Source organism: Mesoplodon mirus, assembly GCF_964341445.2.
Source record: "Mesoplodon mirus genome assembly, chromosome: 1".
Lineage (NCBI taxonomy): Eukaryota > Metazoa > Chordata > Mammalia > Artiodactyla > Ziphiidae > Mesoplodon > Mesoplodon mirus.
In genome coordinates, this window is record NC_138976.1 from 74062019 (window position 1) to 74084839 (window position 22821).

Sequence of the window (22821 nt, forward strand, 5' to 3'; positions counted from 1 at the left end):
CAATCTTCCTCCAAGTGGACCCATGCAGTTCAAACCTGTGTTGTTCAATGGCCAACTTTATAAGCAAGTACCAAATAGAAGTCACAGAGCTGAAGAATATGATAACTGAACTGAAAAGTACACTAGAGGGGTACAACAACAGACAAGAGGAAGCAGAAGAAAGATCAGTAAAATCAAAGACAGGGCAGTGAAACTCATCCAATCAGAGTAGCAAAAGAAGGGACTTATGGGACGACATAAAGTGGATCAATATTCACACCGTAGGGCTCCCAGAAAGAGAAGAGAGAGGGGCATAAGACTTATTTGAAGAAATAATGGCTGAAAACTTCCCTCATCTGCAGAAGGAAATAGATCCAGGAAGAGTCCCAAATAAGAGGGACCCAAAGAGACCCACACTTAGACATACTACAATTAAAATGTCAAAACTTAAAACACAAGAAGAGAACTGTAAAAGCAGCAAAAGAAAAACAACTTGTTACATACAAGGGCAACCCCCCAGAAGACTAGGGGTAGATTTTAAAGCAGAGACTTTGCAGTCCAGAAGTGAGTGGCACAAAACAGTCAAAATACTGAAAGAAAAAAACTTCCAACCAAGAATATTCTACCTGGCAAACATATCATTCAGAATTGAAGGAGACATAAAGAGTTTTCCAGATAACTAAAAGCTAAAGGAGTTCATCAAGAACTCCTGAATTTACAAGAAATGTTAAAGGGACTTACTTCAGTTAAAAAGAAAGGGTACTGATTAGCCGTAAGAAAACACATAAAAGTATAAACCTCACTGGTAAAGTAAATATATATCTAGTGGATTAGTCACTTCTAGAGCCAGACATAAGTAATATAGTTCTTTTTACTACTTTTATCTTTTACTTTAATAATTAGTTAGAGGATACACAAGTATATTCACAAGATAAAAAAATGTAAAATGTGTCATCAAAAACATAAAACAGAGGGAAGGAGTACCAACAAACATAGAGCTTTAGAATACATTCAAACTTAAGTTGTTATCAACTTGAAATAGACTCTTCTAAATATAAGTTATAACATGTAAGCCTCGTGGTAACCACAAACCTACAGTAGATACACAAAAGATAAAAAGAAGGGAGTCGAAGTAAACTACTAAAAGAAGGTCATCAAATGACAAAGGAAGATAACAAAAGAAGAAAAACAACTACAAAACAGCCAGAAAACAATGAACAAAATGGCAATAAGTACATATCTATCAATTATTACTTTAAATATAAATGGACTGAATTCTCCAGTCAACAGACAAAGTGGCTGAATGGTTAAAAAAACAAGACTTATCTATATGCTGCCTACAAGAGACTCATTTCAGCTTTAAAGACACACACACTGCAAGCGAGCAGATGCAAAAAGGCAGTCCATGCAAACGGAAACCAAAAGAAAGCTGGGGCAGCTATACTTGCATCAGACAAAAGAGACTTTAAAGACTGTAATAAGAGACAAGGGCATTACATAATAGCAAAGAGTCAATACAAAAAGAGGACCTAACATTTATTAACAACATAGAGGGAGAAATAGACAGCAATACAATAATAGGGGACTTTAATACCTTTCTTTCATTAATGGACAGATCATCTAGACAGAAAATCCATATGAAAACACTGGCCTTAAATGACACACTAGACCAGAAGAACTTCATAGTTATACATGGAAGGTTCCATTCAAAAGCAACAGAATACACATTCTTCTCAAGTGCACATGAAACATTCTCCAGGATAGATCATATGTGATGCCTCAAAACCAGGCTTGATAAATTTAAGCAGATTGAACTATCAATAAGCCTTCTCAACCATAATGACATGAAACTAATCAATTACAGGAGGAAAACTGGAAAATTCACACTTAACGTGGAGATTAAACAACGTGCTACTGACCCACCAATGGCTCAACAAGGAAACCAAAAGAGTAAATTAAAAGATACCTTCAGACAAATGAAAATGGAAATCAAACATGCCAAAATTTACAGGATGCAGAAAAGTAACCCTAGAAGTGAAGTTCAGTGATAAACGCCTACATCAAGAAACAAAAATCTCCAATAAAACACCCTAACTTTATACTTCAAGGAACTACAAAAAGAAGAACAAATGAAGTCCAAACTTAGTAGATGGAAGGAAACAGCAAAGATCAAACTGGAAACAAACACGCAACAACCACAAAAAAATAGAGAGTAAAAAGACACTAGAAAAGATCAATGAAACTAAGGGCCGGTTCTTTGAAAATTTTAAAAAGTGGACAAATCTTTAGCTACACTCACCAAGAAGAAAAGAGAGGGGACTCAAATAAAATCACTAATGATAGAGGGGATGTTACAACTGTTATCAGAGAAATGCAAAGAATCACGAGAGACTACTATGAACGATTATGTGCCAACAAATCATACAACCTAGAAAAAAACGGATAAATTTGTAGAACCAGTCAACCCAGCAGGACTGCATCACAAAGAAAATAGAAAAAGACCAATTACTAGTAAGGAAATTGAGTCCACAGTCAAAAACCTCCCATTAAACAAAAGTCCAAGACCAGATGGCATCACTGGTGAATTCTGCCAAACATTTAAAGATGAATTAGAATGAATACCTATCCTTTTCAAATTTTTGCCAAAAAAACCCCAAAACCAAACAAAACTGAAGAGGAGGGGACACTTCCAAACTCATTTTACGAGGCTAGCATTATGCTGGTACCAAAACTAGACCAGAAGGCTGCAAGCAAAGAAAATTATAGGCCAATATCCCTGATGAACGTAGATGCAAAAATCCGCAACAAAATATTAGCAAACTGAATCCAACAATACATTAAAAGAATCATATACCATGATTAAGTGGGATTTCTTCCAGGGATGCAAGTTGGTTCAACATCAATATATCAATCAATATGATACAACACATTAACAGAATGAAGGCTAAAACTTATAATGATCATCTAAAATGGAACATATGAACTTATTTACAAAACAGAAATAGAGTCACAGATGTAGAAAACAAACTTATGGTTACCAGCGGGGAAAGGGGGTGGAGGGATAAACTGGGAGACTGGGATTGACACATACATGCCATATGATCCAGCAATCCCACTCCTGGGCACATATCTGGAGAAAACCGTAATTATTTGAAAATACACATGTACCCCAGTGTTCACTGCAGCTCTATTTACAGTAGCCAGGACATGGAAGCAACCTAAGTGTCCATCCACAGAGGAATGGATAAAGAAGATGGGGTACATATATACACAATGGAATGTTACTCAGCCATAAAAAGAATAGAATAATGCCATTTGCAGTGACATGGATGGACCTAGAGATTATCATACTAAGTGAAGTAAGTCAGACAAAGACAAATATCATGATATCGCTTATATGTGGAATCTAAAAAAGGGATACAAATGAACTTATTTACAAAACAGAAACAGACCCACAGACTTAGAAGACAAACTTACAGATACCAAAGAAGAAAAGTGGCAGGGCCGGGGGGGTGGGGGCAGTGGGTGGGAAATTAGGAGTTTGGGATTAACACATACACACTACTGTATATAAAACAGATAATCAACAAGGACCTACTGTACAGCACAGGAAGCTCTACTCAGTATTCTGTAATAACCTATATGGGAAAAGAATCTAAAACAATGGATACACTTATAACTGAATCACTTCACTTTACGCATGAAACGAACACAACATTGTAAATCGACTATACTCCAATACAAAATAAACATTTTTAAAAATTAAAAAAAGGACATTTGCGACAACATGGATGGACCATGAGGGCTTTTATGCTAAGTGAAATAAGTCAGTGAAAGACAGATACTGTATGATCTCACTTATATGTGAAATTAAAAAAGAAAACCACTGAACTCACAGATACAGAAAACAGATAGGGTGGCTGCCAGAGGTGGGGTGGGAAATGGGTGCAGGGAATCCAAAGGTATAAATATCCAGTTATAAAATAAATAAGTCGTGGGGTTTAAGGTACAGCACGGTGAGTATAATTAATAACGCTGTAGTGCATATTTGAAAGTTGCCAAGAGAGTAGATCTTCAAAGTTCCCATCACAGGAAAAAATTTTTTTCTGTGTGTGGTGATGGGTGTTAAGTAGATTGAGGTGTGATCATTTCACAATATAGACATATATCGCATCATTATGCTGTATAACCTAGTATATTATTATATGTCAATTATACCTCAACAACAGCAAAAAAATGTGGATGAAGTGGAGGCCAAAGAGAGGGTCAATGAGATGCAACATGAGAAAGAGACACAAGGAAATGGATTCTCCCCTGGAGCCCCGACAAAGGAAGGCAGGCTGGTGACACCTTGGTTTTGGCCCAGAGAGACCCACAGTAAACCCGTGACCTACAGGGCTGTGAGATAATAAATGTAAGTTGTATTGAGGCACTAAGTTTGTGGTAATTTGTTAGAGCAGCTACAGAAAGTTAACATATCAAGTCTCAGGAGAGATTAGAGCAAACATATCTCAACCGATAGCTGGGATAAGAAGGTAGCTATTTGAAAACAGATTCGAAATCTCGCTCTAAACCAAGGCAACGTTTAGCTAAAATTGTTTTGTAGACTTACTTAAACATCAAATGCTATGATATTAAAACTAGGGAGTAACCATATGAAACTGAAAAAGGTTAAATTAATACTTAAAAGGCAGAATCACTAAAAAGAATAAAACTGAGAACAGATGAGGGTATGGGGAAACAGACACGTACGTACACCGCTGACAAAGAAATCAACTCCATTCTGTGCAGCAATATGTATGCGTCAGACTTATAGTGTGTGCAGCAGTGGTTTATGGGTTAGAATTTTCAGGAGAGCATTATTTGGGCTGAGATTACTATGTTTTGGTACACTCATTTAATGGATGTTAATATATGTATTGCTGTATAAAAACAGTCATTGCTATGGGAAAATATTTGTAATAGAAGAACCGTGCTACAAAACAGTGTGCTATACTTTTATAAACAAAATATTTATGTATATAAAAAGACTGGAAAACAACTGGAGTTAAATGTATATTGGGTGATGGAATTATACAATTTTCCTTTCTTAAAAATATTTTCCAAGCTGTCTGTACTAAGTATGTAATTAGAAACAAATCTAATAAAAAATGTTAAAGCATATCTAAACTGTTTTACATAGAAGACTACAAACTACTAGGATTTATTACTTTACGAGGAGGTATGGGGTGAAAACTTAAGAAGAAATTTTAGACTTTTCAAGGCAGCCGTAACCTTTGATATGATACTTGCCTTGGGTGCAAAGTTTAAGAGGGCACCAAAACTCGGTAATCAAGATAAATACTATTCAGTGCAATGTTTTAAAAACTCAAAACTCACGCCAAACAGAGCCACAATGAATAAAATACCAAGATAAAGACAGGATCAGTATCTGATCCATGATGGACAAAATGGACCACAGTTTGACAATTATCTTCTAAAGCAGTGATTCTCAAAGTGTGGGCCCGGGTCCAGTCACATCAGCATCCCCTGTGAACCTGTTAGAGAGGCTGACTCTCAGACCCTTCCGCAGGCTACTGAATCAGAAACTCAGTGGCGGAGGCCAGCAATCACCCAGGTTAGAGAACCACTGTGCTAGGTTAACAGATAGGTGGTATCAACAGCCATGCTGGTAGAAAATGTGTATTACACTGATTTCCAAAGGCAACGTTCCATATTTGCTGTGAGCCTGGCCATGTGCTAAGTAAGCTCTTCGCATGACTGGGGGCACATTTAGTACTTCAGTTTCACAGAGGAGGAGACTGAGCTCAAGCGGGGTTAAGTATATGACCTGGGGTTGCCCAGCTAGGACACGGAACACTGCAAGACCTGGAGTCCAGATGTGCCTGACTCCAACGTCTGCTCTGTTGGCATCTATGGAAACAGCGATGCAGGTGGCCAGGGCCAAACCAGTGGAGAAACCACATAGACTCACCCTCTGACTCTGACTCGTCTTCCTCTTCCTCTTCCTCCTCTTCGTTGCTCTCGTCCTCACTCTCTTCTTCTTTGGCGATTTTCTGCCGAGCGCTCTTGAACACTGACTGTAAGACGATGGAGTCTTCGTAGATCTAAAGAGTCAAAGTGGCACCTATTAAAAAACCTCAAGCTGAGGGCCCGAGACTCACCGTCGCAGCATGCTCTTTTCTTCCCTGTGCCACACGCCAGCATTATCTTACATGAATGTTAGTAGAAACATCAACGTTATTGTCTATGCCTGCAGGAAAACACCAAACTCAAATCTACAGACATAGTCTTACAGGAAAAGTCCACATGCAGTTGAAATAATTTCAGAGACTGTGTGTGTGTGTTGTGTGTGCGCATGCTTGGGAGGGAAGGGAGGGCTTCAATACGATGCCCTCTCATTTTTGACAGCAAGACCGGTATTTAAAAAAACTATTTCTTATTTAAGTTGTTCCATCAAACAAACACTGTGGTAAAGCAACCTTTTTAAAAAAATGCAATTCTCCTAACAAAATGGAGGCTATTATTTGTTACTGAGTTTATCAGTACCAGCCACTACTTATTGCAATGTGCTTTCTCGCTAGTGTATGCACCTATCTGAGCATAGCCCTGTGTAGTTGCTGAGAGAGAGAAAGTTAAAAAATGGTGCGTTTTCTCAAAACACTAAAAATAGGAGTACCACATGATCCAGCAATGCCAATTCTAGATATATACCCAAAGGAACTGGAAGCAGGGTCTTGAAGAGATACATGCACACCCATGTGTACAGCAGCACTATTCACAGTAGCCAAGAGGCAGAAGCACACCCAATGTCCATCGATAGAGGGATGAAGAAACAAAACGAGGTCTGTCCAAACCATGAAGTATTATTCAGCCTGAAGAAGGAAAGAAATCCTGTCGCAGCCTACACTACATGGATGAAATTTGAGGACATGATGCTAGGTGAAATGATAAGCCATTCACAAAAAGACAAACACTGAGTGATTTGCTTCTATGAGCTATCTAGAGGAGTCAAGTTCGTACAAATAGAACGTAGAATGGTGTCTGGCAGAATGAGTACAGTTTTAGTTTTACAGGATGAAAGTGTTGTGGAGATCTGTTGCAGAATAATGAAAATATACTTCACACTACTGAGCTGTACACTTAAAAATGGTGAGGATGATACACTGGGATGAGGCCACTGGGGCAGAATCTGCCAGGGACACTAGAGTTGAGCTGGATCTTTAGGGTGAGGGGGATCGCACCAGGGATCATGAGAAAGGAGACGGCCTTTTTAGAAAAGGAGAGGAGGAGAAAGGTAGGGAGGCAAAAGTAAGAAAGATGCATCCGGGATGGTGCCATTGCCAATTTCCTGGTTATGACACGGGACGACGATGTTACTATCGTGTGACGACGTCAAGGCTCTCTCTGTATTCATGTTCTTTCCTACAACTCTGTGTATCTGGGGAAGCCGGTGTTCATGGACCATGAACCGTTACTGGACCATGAACTGTTTAGGTTGAGGAACAGCAAGAAATGAGGCCAAATAGTTAGTATACGACTTTAGATAGCAAACTACAGTGACTAAGTTCATTCTAGAATTTAACAGTACATGGGGAAGCTCGAAGCTTGGTGGGCAGTAGATGGACAGGATAAAAAGGTGGTTACACACACACACACACACACACACACACACAAAAAGGTGGTTACAGAAAGATAGGCCAGCATCCAGGAGGGCCTTGGAGGGAAGCCAGTCAAGAGGCCATTTGTCACCCCAGTTCAGGGGTGTCAGCAGACAGGGAGGCTGTCTGGGACGGGGTGTATATCACAATGTTGCCACAGTCCTATAAAGAACCCCCAAATCTATCCACAAACTGTAAGTGGTCATTCATAAAAGACTTCCTTGTTGACGCTTATATTTACTCTCTGCATCCTAGTTTTCATCTTAAATTTCTTTGAAAAAGGCTTCTTTCACGACCTATTGTGTTTTGGTCAAAATAATATTTCTATTAACTCCCATTAACTGGAAAGGTATGGTCTGTTCAAGGCACATTCTGAGGAGTCCCATATTCTCCAATTTAGTGACTGGAATTGACATGAAGATGAAAACAAGTCCGATCCGGAAAGAGGCTTGACTCTGCACTGGCTGGGGGACACACTGACCTCTCTTCTTGTTCTTTCTGCCTCAGGGGTATGAAAGCATAGATAGGAAAAGGGGAGTCCTACAAAAGGTGAGTGGAATTGATGTGTAATTAAAGTGAAATTGTCCTCTGCCAACTTAGTTATTTTAATAGTGTCACTTACTTAGACTCTTACACTTGTTAACTACAGAGGAGCAAAGAGAATTGCAATTGACCTGATGAAAAGCATTTTTGTAACAATTAGAGGCGATGGTTATTTTTTCTATATGTTTTTGGTTTTAAAACAAAACAGCAGTTTCGGTGCCTGATGCAAAGTTTACAATCAGAAAACCCAAGGTAAATAGAACCAAATACACCATCTCTGTAAAGGCAAAAACTGTACCCCTAGCTTTTAAGCATTACATTAAGTTATTAACTTAAATTCCTCCTCTGATTAAAAGCCAAGCCTTTAAGGGAAGCACAAGTAGGAACTAGCATAGCTATGGTACAAAGGAGCTGGCATTAATTTGAAAATGCCAAAGCCTCAACTGCTTTATACAGGTAGCATGGAAATACAGGCTTTTATTTTTCCTTTTCTTCTGCAGGATAGTAGCGACGGTAGCAAATGAAAAAATTTACTTAAAAGAACAAAGCATGTTTAAGGTTAAACATGTCTCACCTGGGATCCTTCCAAGTTGTACGTCTGAGCATTGTGACAGAGAAGCATGACGTCTTTCTCCAGGTCACCCAGGCTTCGGTACTTATGATTACGGATTCTTTCCTGATGCACATTTTGGATAAAACAGAGGAAAGTGGGGGAGGGTGGTGGTGGAAATACAACAATCATTACTTGGTTAACAAAGCCTGATTTTCCATGTGTCTTCCCAGTAGACAGTCCTGCCAGGGAGGTGGGACTACACAACTCCAGGGGGTGTCATAAACAGTGACCACCCTCCCACGCGTATTCCTTCTTTTAAGGGGGAGTAAGGAGCGTATGATGGGAACCAGGAAGAGCAGTGGGATCGAGGAAGGAGTCTGAAACATTTCAAATAAAATGCAATACAATCAATACGAGCTCTCAGTATATTGATTTCATAACATACATTTAAAGGCACAAGAACATCCCGACCTTTTTAGTGCCAAGCCCTGGATGGGTGTCAGTGGCAGTCAGATAGGTTACCACTGTCAAGTCCTAACTGTAATCATTTCAATGAATTTACACTTCTACTTTATTTACTTAAAAAATAAAAGTTCGTAAACAAAAGATCTACCTTTATTTTTTTGAAATCCACCGGTTTCCTAATTAATTCATAGTATTCTGGTAATTCTTTTCTTGAAGGTAACTGAATGAAGACTTCACTGAGCTGTCGCCCTGAACTGTAGGGGGGCAGGGAAGAAACAAACAAAAACATAACAGATCATGCACTACAGAGAAGAACTTGTATTTTATTTCAGAAAAAATGTCAAAAAAGCAAGTGACATCCCATGCATATAAACATGGGGCTCTTCAAATCAAAGAAAATCCTACAACTGTATGGGAGATTAATGCCCCCGGTGCTAACTTCAAAATGACATTAGAATACCAGTAGATCTCCACTTCTGTCATACATATGGGAAGGCCACTGTGGATTTCTCTTTCAGAGTGAACCTCTCTTCAGTTTGATACAAATGTTTAAAGTGTCCCATTCCACCCAAAATTCCATTTCTAAATGAGTAGTAATTGAGTTGGTTAAAAAAATATACTGACTTTATTTCCATATCCCTTTGTTTTCAAATCCACTTTATATTCAGAAAATAATGTTAGAATATACTCTGGAAACTCAAATGAAAAGCTTTCGTATGTACCAGGGACTGTCTATCTTTTCAGTCTTACTCCTCTTGGGGCATTTTTCCACACTGTGAACTACACAAACCTTTATGATTATTTGCCAGTGGAACCCCTTCATCTTGCCTAACTTCATTTTGTGTGTATGGAGTCATTTGTGCTGAAAAGAACAAACATATTTAGCAAGTGTGGCTGCCTCACGTTTCTGGGGTCAGTGCTATACCCTCCCCGCAAATTCATGGTAGCTTTACTTGAAAGCACATTTAATAGCAACGAACGCTTAGCATTTTGTAACTTTGAGAAACAGACTATAAAGCAATGTAAGCATTTAACATCACTTAATGTTAGAAGCAGACATGGTCAAAGGAACCAGATATTCATAATTTAGGTTCAGGACCCTAATATCTGACTCAGCCTATCCAGATCAATAACAGCTCGGGAGATACAGTACAGTCATTTTTCACAAAAATCTCCTTCCCCTTATGATGTCATCTCTACTTCCTTTGTGAAGGCAGAAATATTAAAAACAAAACAAAACAAAAAAACCCCCCATAAATCGCTGCCAGGTAAATTCTGGAAGGTGATTCTAGGAGTGTGTGAGAATGCTAGAAGCAGCGGCAGAGGATGAGTGACAATATGCTGTTTTAATCTGTAGTCCCAGTCATATAATTAAAAAATAATCATAATGACACTTATCATAAAAAAGGCATGCGCAGTAACTCAAATGGTTGCCTAGCAACCAGTGGGGAAAATGCTGAAGTGCAAAGGGGCCTGCATAAATTAACCGAAAACCCTGTCAAAGGGATGGGCCAGTTTTTCTGTGATGCTGGGTCAGTGTTTTGTTTTATTTTATTTTTTAATGCATATGTGGGCCTCATGAATACTAAAACCAGGGGCCAACACAAGAGGCATAAGAAGACTGCAGTTTAATAGGAAACTGGATTTTAAGATTATCATGGCAAGAACCAAGGTGTTCTCTTACCCTCTGCCACCCCTACCCCCCCACCCCACCCCTTCCAGGTTGAGAAATGCATTTATACCGCCATAAACTCTACCACACAGTAATGACAAAAACTGTTTCATCTGCTATCACCTTCAACATAGGGCCACAATCTCTGGTCTGTTTTTCTTTCTCCCATTCTGAGACTTAAATACACAAACATTTCACCAGTCTGTAAATGAATCTCTGAAAGGCCATAAGAGGAATTTATAGACATTCATTTTTCTATTTGTATCAGTGACTTCTTTATAATTAGCATTCTTTATACCCTAGCAACAGAGAGTCAGACCTCTTTGTGATTCTGGATTTAACACCTGACCCTCAATGACATCTTCAGTGTCATTTTCTGCATTGCCAACAGATGGTGTCATTTTTCTATTGACGGATCACAAGTACATCTTTGCTTTGTACACCTGTGATGGACCTACTCTTCATTTCATCTGTGCTACTGGTGAAATAAGAAATAAGCAGTTTGCACTGAGAATGTGATAGAGCTCTTTCCAACAGGGGCAAAATGGCTGAAACAGTCTTGGTCTGATGTCCTGTTCTTAGGACGTAGAAATTCTAGACCCTATAAGGAGACAAGTCCAGAGTTATCTGTGCTCACATAGGAGAGAGCTGAATGTTCTGAGACTCAGGGCCAATACTGTAAAATGACATAAATTTATTCGGTTTTAAAAATAAAGGCTCCGTGGCTTCATATTCCCATCTCACTTCCTTTATTCCCCCTGCTAAGAACCAATGGCCTGAGCTGAAGGAGGACTTGGATGCCACGTAAGGAAGTCTTCTCGTGGTTCCACTGGAACCATCTCCATTCAAACACCTCGGTCTGGATTTCGAAGCCTTCCTTGGCTCCTCCTCTCTAAACCCTGACTGTACTGCTGACTTGACTCTTCTGGTCGGAATAGTCTCTCGCCTGTGTACCCCCAAGTACCATGGCCAATCCCCCCTTTATCACAAATCCCAAGTCTCCAGGCTTGACCCACCTCTCACTCCACGGTTAGAATGTTCTCTATACTTTTCTCCCTTCAAATATTCCATTATCCACTCAGGATCAAGAACCCTTCCTCCAAAAAAAAAAAAAAAAAAAAAAGGAAGACGTTTTCCTCAATATTAAACCAACTTTCCTCAATATTAAACAACTCCTGGTACCTGGCTGCTCAGAACTTAATTCTATGCATGCTGTTTTTTTTTTCTCTCCTCCACAGAGTGTGGGAACACTTTACATGCAGTCAAAACCCCTCCCCCATCTCTGTTAGAGGGGATAGTTCTGATGGCGACCCTGGGCAGGAAAAGTCAGGTGGTCCTGGAGGACATCCAGCTTTTATATAAGCTACAGAATGCGCTGAGGTAGCGGGACCACTTGCTAATGTTGCTACAGTAACTTATTTTTTCCCTAAATTAAAGGTTAAAAAAAAAAAGGTAAATAAGAAAAAGGAAGTGAAGCAGCCTGACAGAGATTTGCATTCTTGGCATTTCTTTCTCAAACTTAAGCTACACAAATGCTTTTTCATTATACCTTTTCAAATACTTGTTTTTCACTGCCAGGAAGTTTTTTTTTTTTTTAAGTACAGAACAATGGACTAATTGTACAATGGTTTGCCAAAGGTGTTCCGTTTCTGTTGAAATGCTTATCCTTACCCCCAAGGTATTTTCCATTATGTCATTTTACACATTTAAGGCCTAAGTATAAATTGTTATTTCAAAGTGTGCTGTCTGCCATGACAAAAGTGATACCTGTCCCCCTCCTCCAAAATGGTCTGATTTCAGACCTATTTCATACAAGGATCTATCACAATGAGAAACGTGACCCTGATAAGATGTAGGGTGTTGGGGCCGAGGAGAATAACCTACAATACAAATATACAGGAACCCACTGCACTTAACAGAGTTTGCAAGTGCTGGTGGGCAAACACATTTCCTCTCCACAGAGACAAAAGGGCAAAGGGACACCTGGCTATGCTGTCATGGTGTATGTGATGGAAAAGCCCTACATGCCACTACGTTAATGGTGGTTTGCAAACCCTGCATGTAGAGCTTACACACACACACACACACACACACACACACACGAAATCTGCTTTGCTATGCTTCATCTGGGAACCAATTTTTCTCCCATTACCTCCACAAACCGAATGGCAAGAATTTCACATCTATACTACTGTGACTTTAAAATGATGACTACAGACATTATAAATATCACATAAGTATCAGCTCTACCTTTGATTACAGTTCAGGTAAAGCTGGAAGAGTGCATAAGACTGTAATAGTAGCTTAGAAACCTATTCCTTTAAAATGCTGGCCAGTATGTCTTTCATAATATTGGTTGAGAGTCCTTTTTTTGTTTGTTTTTTGGCTGCTTTATGATTTGTCTTTTTTACCTGCCAAAGCTGATCTGTTGACAAGAACTCCTAATGGATACTCCTGGAAAAGTGATCTTCACTAAAGCTGACATGGGTTTTGTTTATGTTAGTTAATGAATATAAAAATGTGGTTATCTTGCCTCCTTAAGGAAATGACGTCATGATTTAGAACACCCATTTGTAGTTGGAAACGTTTTACAGAAAATTATTGCAGTCCTAAAGGAATCAAACATAGGAAATCATTTTGGGAAAAAACCCCATAAAAATTGGGTCAGCACTGGAGGGCAGTAGGTGAATACGTGTCTTTTTTTCAGGGTCAGATTCCTATAGGGTTTAAAAAATACCATTTCAAAATGCACTTAGACCTGAGTAGCACCCTGCATATCTAGAAAGCCCCCAGAAACCTAAGCCAGTCACAGAATAGGTGTCAGAGTACCCGCACTCTGCATTCTCTACTGAGGTCTCTCATCTGAGTCTTACTGAGTATTGACTGACAATACTGACAACTCCTAACAAGCTTGGAAATCTGACTTCCCAACTTCTTGAAGCATATAGGATGTAACAGCAAAACAGAATGGGATGTGGGTTGACTTGCTTTTGATATGGGATGGATAGCTGTAAAAATCACCCCAAGGGTTGTGTTAAGGACTAGGTATCTAATGTGCCTGAGTTATCAACCAAAATGAGGTTACATCAGGTTTATGCAAGGTAAATGCCCCCATGTTAGGAGGCTTAAAGGGCTTGCTCAGCTCAATAAGAAAAGCAGCAAGGCTTTAACAACAGTCTTGAATGTAATCACACTCTGATGTATGGTTTTGCTATTGGTAATCTACTCTAGGCTGGAATATGGATAAAGATATATATATATTTTATATGGACATGTAAAGATGTTCATCACAGCATTATTTAAAATAATTTAAGGCAGCCAAAATGTTAAACAATTGGGGGAAGAAAATAAGTAATGGAAGGCTAGAATCTAAAATTATGTATTTTTAAAGTATGTGCCTTAAAAAACAGAAAAAATGCTCATTATGACATTCAATGGGGAAAAAAAACCCCCGCAGGGTATCAAATTGTAAATGCAATACACATTCAACTAGGTTTTTAAAAGGGCAAGAACTAAGGACCAGGAGGAGAAATGCCAGAGAATAAACATTAATAATAAGGTACTCTTGTTCAACAAAATGAAGATTTACAATCTAATGTAATTTGGAACCATACTGTCATCCATAAATAAAGTAGGCCTCAAACACTCTTATGGGTTACCTTCTTTGAAAACATGCTATAAGTCAAAAATCTAATTTGATTTTTCCCAGAAAAATGTCGTCTGAGGGGCATATGACCGACCTTTATTTACATCACCATAAACAGCACAGTTCATCAACTGGCACCTTTTAACTCTCCCATATAAAGCCAAATAAATAGAATAATAGAACAATAATTCCACAAATTTTTTGTTTACTATATTACAACCAACAGAATCTACTGTATGAAGTTCCTATTTATTCCTTCAGAATTCTCTCACTGAACTTATGACTGCAAATCAGAGGTGATCACCTGGACATGAGATTCAGAGAGTACTGTTATTTACTTGTTTATTTAGACAAGCATTTTGAGGAGATGACTGAGAAGACATCACCTATCACTTGACTTTTTAGAAATACTGACTCGGGAAACCTAGATTCTTCTCTTTTTCTCACTCGACACTTCATCATAGCAGGTAGAGGTACAGAATCCTAACTGTCCACCTGTCTCAATGTGATAGACACATTGGTCACGCCGTTTCATCAGCTTTTGTCACCTCATCTTGGAGACCCGGAAGTGACTCAGAGGATGCCTTCCTTTCAAAAGGTAAGGACACACCTTCCCTTCCACTGAATGTTCTGTCCTTTGGTCTTTCCCTGGGTCTCTAACTTCGTAATGTTAAAAAAAGGCTTCAGAGCTTTTGGCTGAATCGTGATCAAACTCAAAATCACAAAGCTTTTGCAGGTAAACAAAATCAAATGTCTCTCCACCTGGGCTGCAAATCCCAAATGCCACTTTGTCAAAGGGGTGTGTGTGTCGTAGCAGGCACCCTGAGTGCTGCTTTTTCCTATAATGGCCGTTTTAGGAAATTCTTAAGGAAGACATATGAGGTGTGATTCTAAAGGAACAAGGCAGATATTTTCCCCATGAATACACAAGAACATTTATGCCCAAATAACTGCCCTCTTTCAGAGCAATCCATTTCTAAATCAAAAGACAGAGAGGTTATGAAGAGTTTTTATCAGCCCTGTAAGAAAATCAGTTTTGCTGTTTCCAGCTGGGACTGCTTCCCCTCCCTCAGAGAGAGGTCATTTATGCTGCTTGTCCTGAAGCTTTGAGAGGCAGAGACCCTGGGCTCCTGGGCCACGCTGATGCTGGAAGCCTCGGGGAGGCTTTCTGGGCCTCAGAAAGCAGATGGACCACATTTATTTGTGGGCTGCCCACCTGCTGTGTGTGGGTAAAATTGGCTGAGCATCATTAGTGTCAAGTCACTAGGAGTCAAAGCAGCTTATTCCAGTACACATCTGAAAGTATCAATACTTTTAAGAAGGACAAAATAAAGTTCTAGAATCCACACTTCCCTGAGCTGATTCTCTCTGGACTAAGTGCAACTTCTGAGCTCTAAGTCAGCATTTCCCAATATGTGCTCCAGGAAACATGAGCTTAATGGATTTTTTAATTAATAGTGTTCCCTGAAAAGGGGGCTTCACTGGTCAGATGAGTTTGGGGAATGCTGGGTTAGACGAAGTTCAGCAAGCTACTTTACACAAAACTTCCCAGAGCCTCTAACCACGCTGGGAATTCTCCAAGAAGCTCCAGGACGAGAGTTTGAGGACCACACTCTGGGGAAGCGTCACCCTGGACATCAATTGAGGTTCTGACTTCCCCACGCTGCTAGTACACAAGACAGACTGCCAACCCTGTCGCTGAGCCCTAAGTATCCAAACAGAATCAATGAAGAAAGGCTCTTCGCCTAGAACTAAGATTCTCTAAGTGTATCCACTTGGTCACACTTGTATTTCATGGCAATTTCTCTGTAATCTAATTAAATGCAAAGGGGCTTGAGCCTGAGATCTGGTCACGGCCTCCCTCCTCCACTTAAAGAAATGCCGATTGGGGGCTTCCCTGGTGGCGCAGTGGTTGAGAGTCTGCCTGCCGATGCAGGAGACACGGGTTCGTGCCCCGGTCTGGGAAGATCCCACATGCCGCGGAGCGGCTGGGCCCGTGAGCCATGGCCGCTGAGCCTGCGCGTCCGGAGCCTGTGCTCTGCAGCGGGAGAGGCCACAACAGTGAGAGGCCCGCGTACCGCAAAAAAAAAAAAAAAAAAAAAAAAAGAAATGCCGAATGTCTGGTGCCGATGTTGCTAAAACTAAATTTTGACTATAAGAGCTTCTTAGCCGGTCCTGAAGGGACAGTCAATACTAACAACATAATCATGACATTAAGGGCTGTTAATAGCCATGGAGGGAATTTAGATTTCCTGGGATGGAGTATGTACGGCTGGGTACCACATGCCCTTTCTTTTCAGCCATATTTCTGTAAATGTAAATTTCACTTACCACTCAGGACAGAGAACCAGGAGTTATCCTTCAAAAGTTCTCCTCCATCTCTCACATCTGGTCTGCCCTAAGTCCTGTCAGTCATACCTCTCTCTGAGTACGTGTTCTCTTGCCTTCACCCCCATCGCCATGTCCGATGCTATGCCCCTCTTCCCTTGCACCTGAGGACCCAGTCATACTGAGAGACGTGTGGTCTCTAGAAGGGGTGCTGCTTTTCCATACCTCCTCCCTGGCCGCCTACACACATGGGTCTCAGCACCTTGGCTGCCTCCGCCCACCCCCCCAGCTGCTTGGGGGATTTCTACTCCTCCCACAAGCCACCGACTGACTTTACTTTCCCCCTTCCTACCCTCCCACCTGGCACGTGCACTTGATTCATACCATAGATGCGCGTTATTGCTTTATGTAACTCTTTCCAACTACGCTTTAAGGCATGTTCCATTTTACTCATCCCCCCCACCCGCCCCCCATTCTCAATACTTACACAGAGACTGACACATAGAAAATCTCAGTGCTTTTGAACATATGGAGGGATTTTTTTTAAAGAATGTTTAAAAATTAATCATAAGGCAGGCTCTGAACAACGTGTCTTAAACTCGGGTTTCTGGGGAGAAGAAGCATATGTGACAGTATGGGACCAGACAGACTCCGCAGAGTCCTGAGGAAGCAAACATCAAGCCCCTTCTATGCCTCTGGAAATTGCAGTTTAAATGTGTCTTCGGTAAAAGGATTTATCTGGATCCTAACTACATATGGTCATATCATCTCCTCAGAAAGCCGAGGCATGACACTGGGGGCTCTTAACACCCTTTAAAGATATTAATCCACTTTTCATGGTCACATGATTATTTTGATGGAAGAGGGGATATGGGGTGAAGGAGCTTATGCCTGTCCTTGTTCACTGCACTGGGCGTTTAGCCTGTATCATGCCTTTTAGACCATATCATGCCTTTTAGACCATAAAGCCTCCTTTCTACATGGTTGAGTTGGAAAGATTTACCCTGTTAGTTCATTATTTCAAGCCCCCAAAAGTTAAGTGTTTCTTGTTTCAGTTCCGAAATTCGAATCCAGACTGAGTTCTTTCTTGTAATGGCAAAAACAGAACACCATTCCTGATGACTCTTAGTACACAGCATGGTTTGTGTGTCTGGCTTCCAGGATTGCTCACTGTTTACAATAAGAAATACCCAAAACTGACAGTCCTGCCCACCAGTTTCACCTCTGCACAGATATGGGTGGGTACAAATCACCCCACGTTTAATCTCCCTATATAAAAGGGAAGGCCACAACTGGTGATGGTATTTATTCTGAAATACAGGACACAGCTTCAGTTCTTTTGCCTCCTGGCCCTAGATTGGATCCTATACTAGTGGGGAAAGAAGTGCCATAAAGGACGTCATTAAGTCAATTGACAAAAGTGGAATATGGATGGCAAAGTACTGTATCGATATTTTTTTTAAAGTACAGGCTGACCAAAAGGGGGAAAGAAATGTTATTCTCAGTATACTAATAACAACGCCTAACCCTGACAAAGCACGCACATCCCTCTTTCCGTCTCAACTATCATCATCTCAGTGTCGCAAAATCTCTAGGAAAAAAACACTTCTGCTTCCCACTCGACAGAAGCAGAGGCACACAAAGGTTAAACAAGCTGCCCGAGGATGCTTAAGACTGTACAGGACAGGTAAGCCCAGAAGTCATGCCTTGAACCCCACCTGGTGCGCAGACCCTCCGCACATGTGACTGACTCCACAACGTCAGACAGGGCAGGCACGCGCACGCGGCACCCCAGGTGCTTCTCAGTAAGCTTCAGAACCAAGCCAGCACGGAGTTAAGTGGCCCGTGGGACGTAAGACAGAAGCTGCGCTGGAAGTGGCGGGGGAAAGCAACAGAAACCCATGGCTGAGTGATGCTGGGGGTACCGTCCTGCTCAGTGGCGGCTCCTGATGCCTTTGTAAGGAGTGCGGCTACAGGATGGACACGCCCAAATTAAAACACAGCACAAAAAACATCAAAAGCCACGAGACAGGTGTTGGAGAATATCTGTGCCTCCATCTCCCACTCCAAGGAGGGGTGGTCAGGAGGCCACTGGAGAAATTTGCTTCCAAAGGCCGAGTCTTTAGGAATCACTCTGTTTGGTGGACCAAGGGATACCTGTATTTAGAGACCCGGGAATACAAGACAGATCCTGACCTGTTTCCTTCTATTTCCAACTGAGAATTACTGGGCACCTTCTCCACGTTACACCTGTGGTAGAGTAGAAAGAACACTAGAGTCAGAAGACCTGGGTCCTCGTCCCAGCCCGGCTCCTTCCTCTTAGGCTGGTGACCTCGGGTAATTCATCTCACGCTCCAAGCTTCAAGTCTCCTCACCTACCTGCCTCGCCAACCTCGGGGGATTGTTGGGAAGATTACTGGGGACGTTTCCTGCTTCTCCTGGATGCGTAAATACCTGTTACTCCGGTCTCATTTCCCTCCACACGTTTCCACCCGTTGTTCTAGAAGCAGTGGAGGACAGGCAGCGTTTGCTTGCCGGGGGTAGGGGTTGACCTTAGGAATGGAGTAGCTTCAGCCTATGCGAGTCTAGCTTCTCACTTGTGAAATGGGAAAAGTGGTCCCATTCTGAGATGATACTTACCTCGGAAAATGGCTGTGAACCCTAAATGGGATACTGTACTTGGTTACAGCAGCCAGCACACAGAGGGTGCATCGAACCACAGCCTAACTTGGTTTCTGCACACCATCTAGGTAGTCAGCTCTCCTTCCCAGACCTCCATTCTTTTCCAACACATCACCAAGTTAATGATCTTCAACTGGAAATGACAACCGCCACGTGAGGTCTCTGGCCCTTCCTTCTCCAGGCCTCTAGGGAAGCCTCTTCCATTGAGGATTTTGCAACTGCACCGCTGGCGTTCCTTTGCGTGGTGGCAGAGAAGCGGTTGAGACGGGTGTCGCGCCCTGGGAAATCCCTCCACCCCCTCTAGGTCTTACTCCAGGCAAAGACGGTGCCATTGGCATACACAGCCCACGTCTGGCCACTTACACATCCCCCCTCAGAGACCTTACCCACTGTGCCCTGGGAGAGCGGGAGACACTACAGAAGGCGCAAAGCGTAAATCCAGGAGTGGCGAGGTGAAAAGTACAGGCGATATTGGAAAAGCAGAGAATCGGGTGGAACGTCTGACATACAAGGGAGAGTTGCACGTTGGAAGAGGAAGTTGGGAAGGTTCTAGGGCCAGGTTGTGGAAGACTATCTTTCCCACGGTAAGAAGTCTGGTCGCTATCGGGTAGGCAATAAGAAGCTACTGAAAGTTCTTAAGTAACCACTGACAAGAGGGGATCCATGAATCAGAGGCAGGAGGAGGAGCAGACAGCATGCAGCCGTCCAAGCATGGCCGGCGATGATGGTAAAGGACCTGACGCAGACAGTGGGTGAGGACACTGAAGCGGCGGGGGGCCTGGGAGAAATGCTGAGGGAAACTCTGTATGTAAGGGTGTGTTAGGAATAAGGCACAGAATTGGGACCACTTTTCTCCCAACACACTGGGGACCCTGAGGTGATGACGGTGTTAACCAAAGGGATACCATAGCTGAAATAGACCGTGTTGTCTCAGAATGTGTAATTGTGAAGACCATTCTGTAGACACGTTACGGGACATACTGCAAATACTTTGGAGAGAGAGGTGGGCATGGTTCTATGATCTGACACTAACAGGGATTACACCTCATCAGGGAAGGAAGGCTCTGATCAAAGGAAATTCCAACAGAATGCTTTCCAACGATTCTGATAAGGAGTATGTGGGGACAGACCTACATGGGTCAGCAATCTGACTGAAAAAAAAAGTACAAACACAACAAAAAAGCATATTAAAGGATGGTATGGATTTGGCTTTCAAAACGTATGTTACTACAAATCAATTTTAAAAAGACAGTGTGAACACTGGTGTGATTAGGCCATCTTGGATGGAAGACTCAGGATGATGATAACTGAGGGAAAGCCTTCGACATCACAAATACCTAAATACGCTTCAGATACAGCACTTTGGGGAGATAATATTGGAATAAGAAAAGGCAGCTTTTTAAAGTAACAGCCCATCCCTTCTGGAATATGGGTTGACTATATGTGGGCCTTTAAGACAGTACCTCAGCCTTACTCGAAACGAGGGGAATGCTACAAATGACTTTCCATCTGTATATAGGAATTTGTGTACACGAATTAAACAAGTACACTTAGTCCTTAGGTTTGCAGTATTCCCAAGTCCTTAGAAAGGTACTATAATGTAACGGGGTAAAATGCCGGCTCACTTTTCCCAGGTAAATGCAGTGATAGTGATATATATATATATATCATATATATATAAATATATATATATGATATATATATCGTATATATATATCATATATATAAATATATCTATCATATATATAAATATATAATAAATAAATAAATAAATATAGATTCCCCCCCCCAAAAGAGACCATAAACTCAAGATAATGTTATTATATTCTTATATAAGGGGCTCAGGTGACCCCGCCTTCCCTGAATCTCCCAGGCCACCTGCCTGTTCAGTACTATCCGCGCTATCTCCTCTACCACATGGCGAGCTAGTGGAGGTAAGTACCGTGAGTCTTTTTTTACCCTCTGGCCCTCAGGGCTGGAAAGAAGGGGGGAATCATGCAGTGAATATTTCCAGGATCAATGAATGATTTTCTACATTGTGGGGAGAGCTAAGATTCAGAAGAAGCTGAGACCTTCCACCATTCCTAGGGAGGTCATCAGTGTCTCTTAAAATGAGGGGCAAGAAGAAGACAGTCTAGCCTCCGGGAAGACAGCAGAGCCTGAAAGGCATCAGGTATCAGGGAGGGAGGAGCCGTCTGGCCACCCCGGCCGCCCCACTGTGTGCCAGGGTCAGGCAGGTATCTCCCGCCTCCCCGCTGCTTCCCTTGTCCATCCTCAGAGCTGCACCTGAAGTCCAGACCCTCTGCAGACAGCGGGGCCCATCCGCGCAGGACACTCCTGCTGGTCTTCACACAGCTATCAGAGGGGGAGGAGGTGACGATAACCTCCTCATATTGTTTCCAGACACTTCGGGAACATGAACAGACGCTCAGATTTGAAAAGCAAGGCATAATAAATGTTGAACAAAAGCTACTGATAGGAGAGTCGATAGAGCATATCAAGAAGCTTCAGATGAGTTCAAGTGTCCAGTCACAAACTAATTACATCCTGAAAGAGTGTGTAGATTGCTTTTGCTAATGATGTTTTAAGAAATCACAGAGAATAGAAATGGAATCAGAAGACTAAATGTCCCACTTTCAAAAGGAGAAGGGAAACTCGAGACGGCTGTGCTTGATGTGGACCCTTGGTCAAAATTTAGAGGCAATTATTCAGGTGCCACAGGGCTACAGAGAGAAGATAAATAACATCATTAAGTACCGGTAGGGGGTCCCTTAGAAAAAGCCCCGGCAAGCTAACCTCATTTCATCCTTTCGGCAGGGTTTCTAGGTTGATGGATTAGAGAGGCCACAAACACGGTATATCTTGGTTTTAGCTTTTTTTTGATAACCTTGAGAAAGGATAGATGAATGTGGGTGACATGACAGCATGGTCGTGTGGGTTCACAGACGGTTCATCACCTTTAAAGATTGCTGATTAAGGGCTTCCCTGGTGGCGCAGTGGTTGAGAGTCCGCCTGCCGATGCAGGGGACACGGGTTCGTGCCCCGGTGCGGGAAGATCCCACATGCCGTGGAGAGGCTAGGCCTGTGAGCCATGGCTGCTGAGCCTGCGCGCCCGGAGCCTGTGCTCCGCAACGGGAGAGGCCACAACAGTGAGAGGCCCGCGTACCGCAAAAAAAAAAAAAAAAAAAAAAAAAAAAGATTGCTGATTAACAAATGCACGTCAACCTTAAGCGATTTTCAGGGGCGTGTTAGAGAAGACCTGTCCTTTGCCCTTTAGAAGTTACTTTGCAAT

General features: G+C 41.8%; 1 protein-coding gene across 12 annotated transcripts in view; it reads right to left on the minus strand.

Moving 5' to 3' along the window:
• The window catches only part of SMARCA2 (SWI/SNF related BAF chromatin remodeling complex subunit ATPase 2), a 224175-nt gene that overhangs the window by 7131 nt on the left and 194223 nt on the right, over window positions 1-22821 (minus strand). For 11 of the 12 annotated variants that reach the window (XM_082632252.1, XM_082632254.1, XM_082632256.1 and 8 more), the window contains 4 exons: window positions 19044-19097; window positions 9350-9455; window positions 8758-8859; window positions 5954-6086 (listed from right to left, as the gene is read on the minus strand). In XM_082632252.1, coding sequence (XP_082488378.1) covers window positions 5954-6086; window positions 8758-8859; window positions 9350-9455; window positions 19044-19097 — 395 coding nt within the window. The remainder of the gene's footprint in view (window positions 1-5953; window positions 6087-8757; window positions 8860-9349; window positions 9456-19043; window positions 19098-22821) is intronic. The other variant, XM_082632253.1, reaches the window with a different exon arrangement.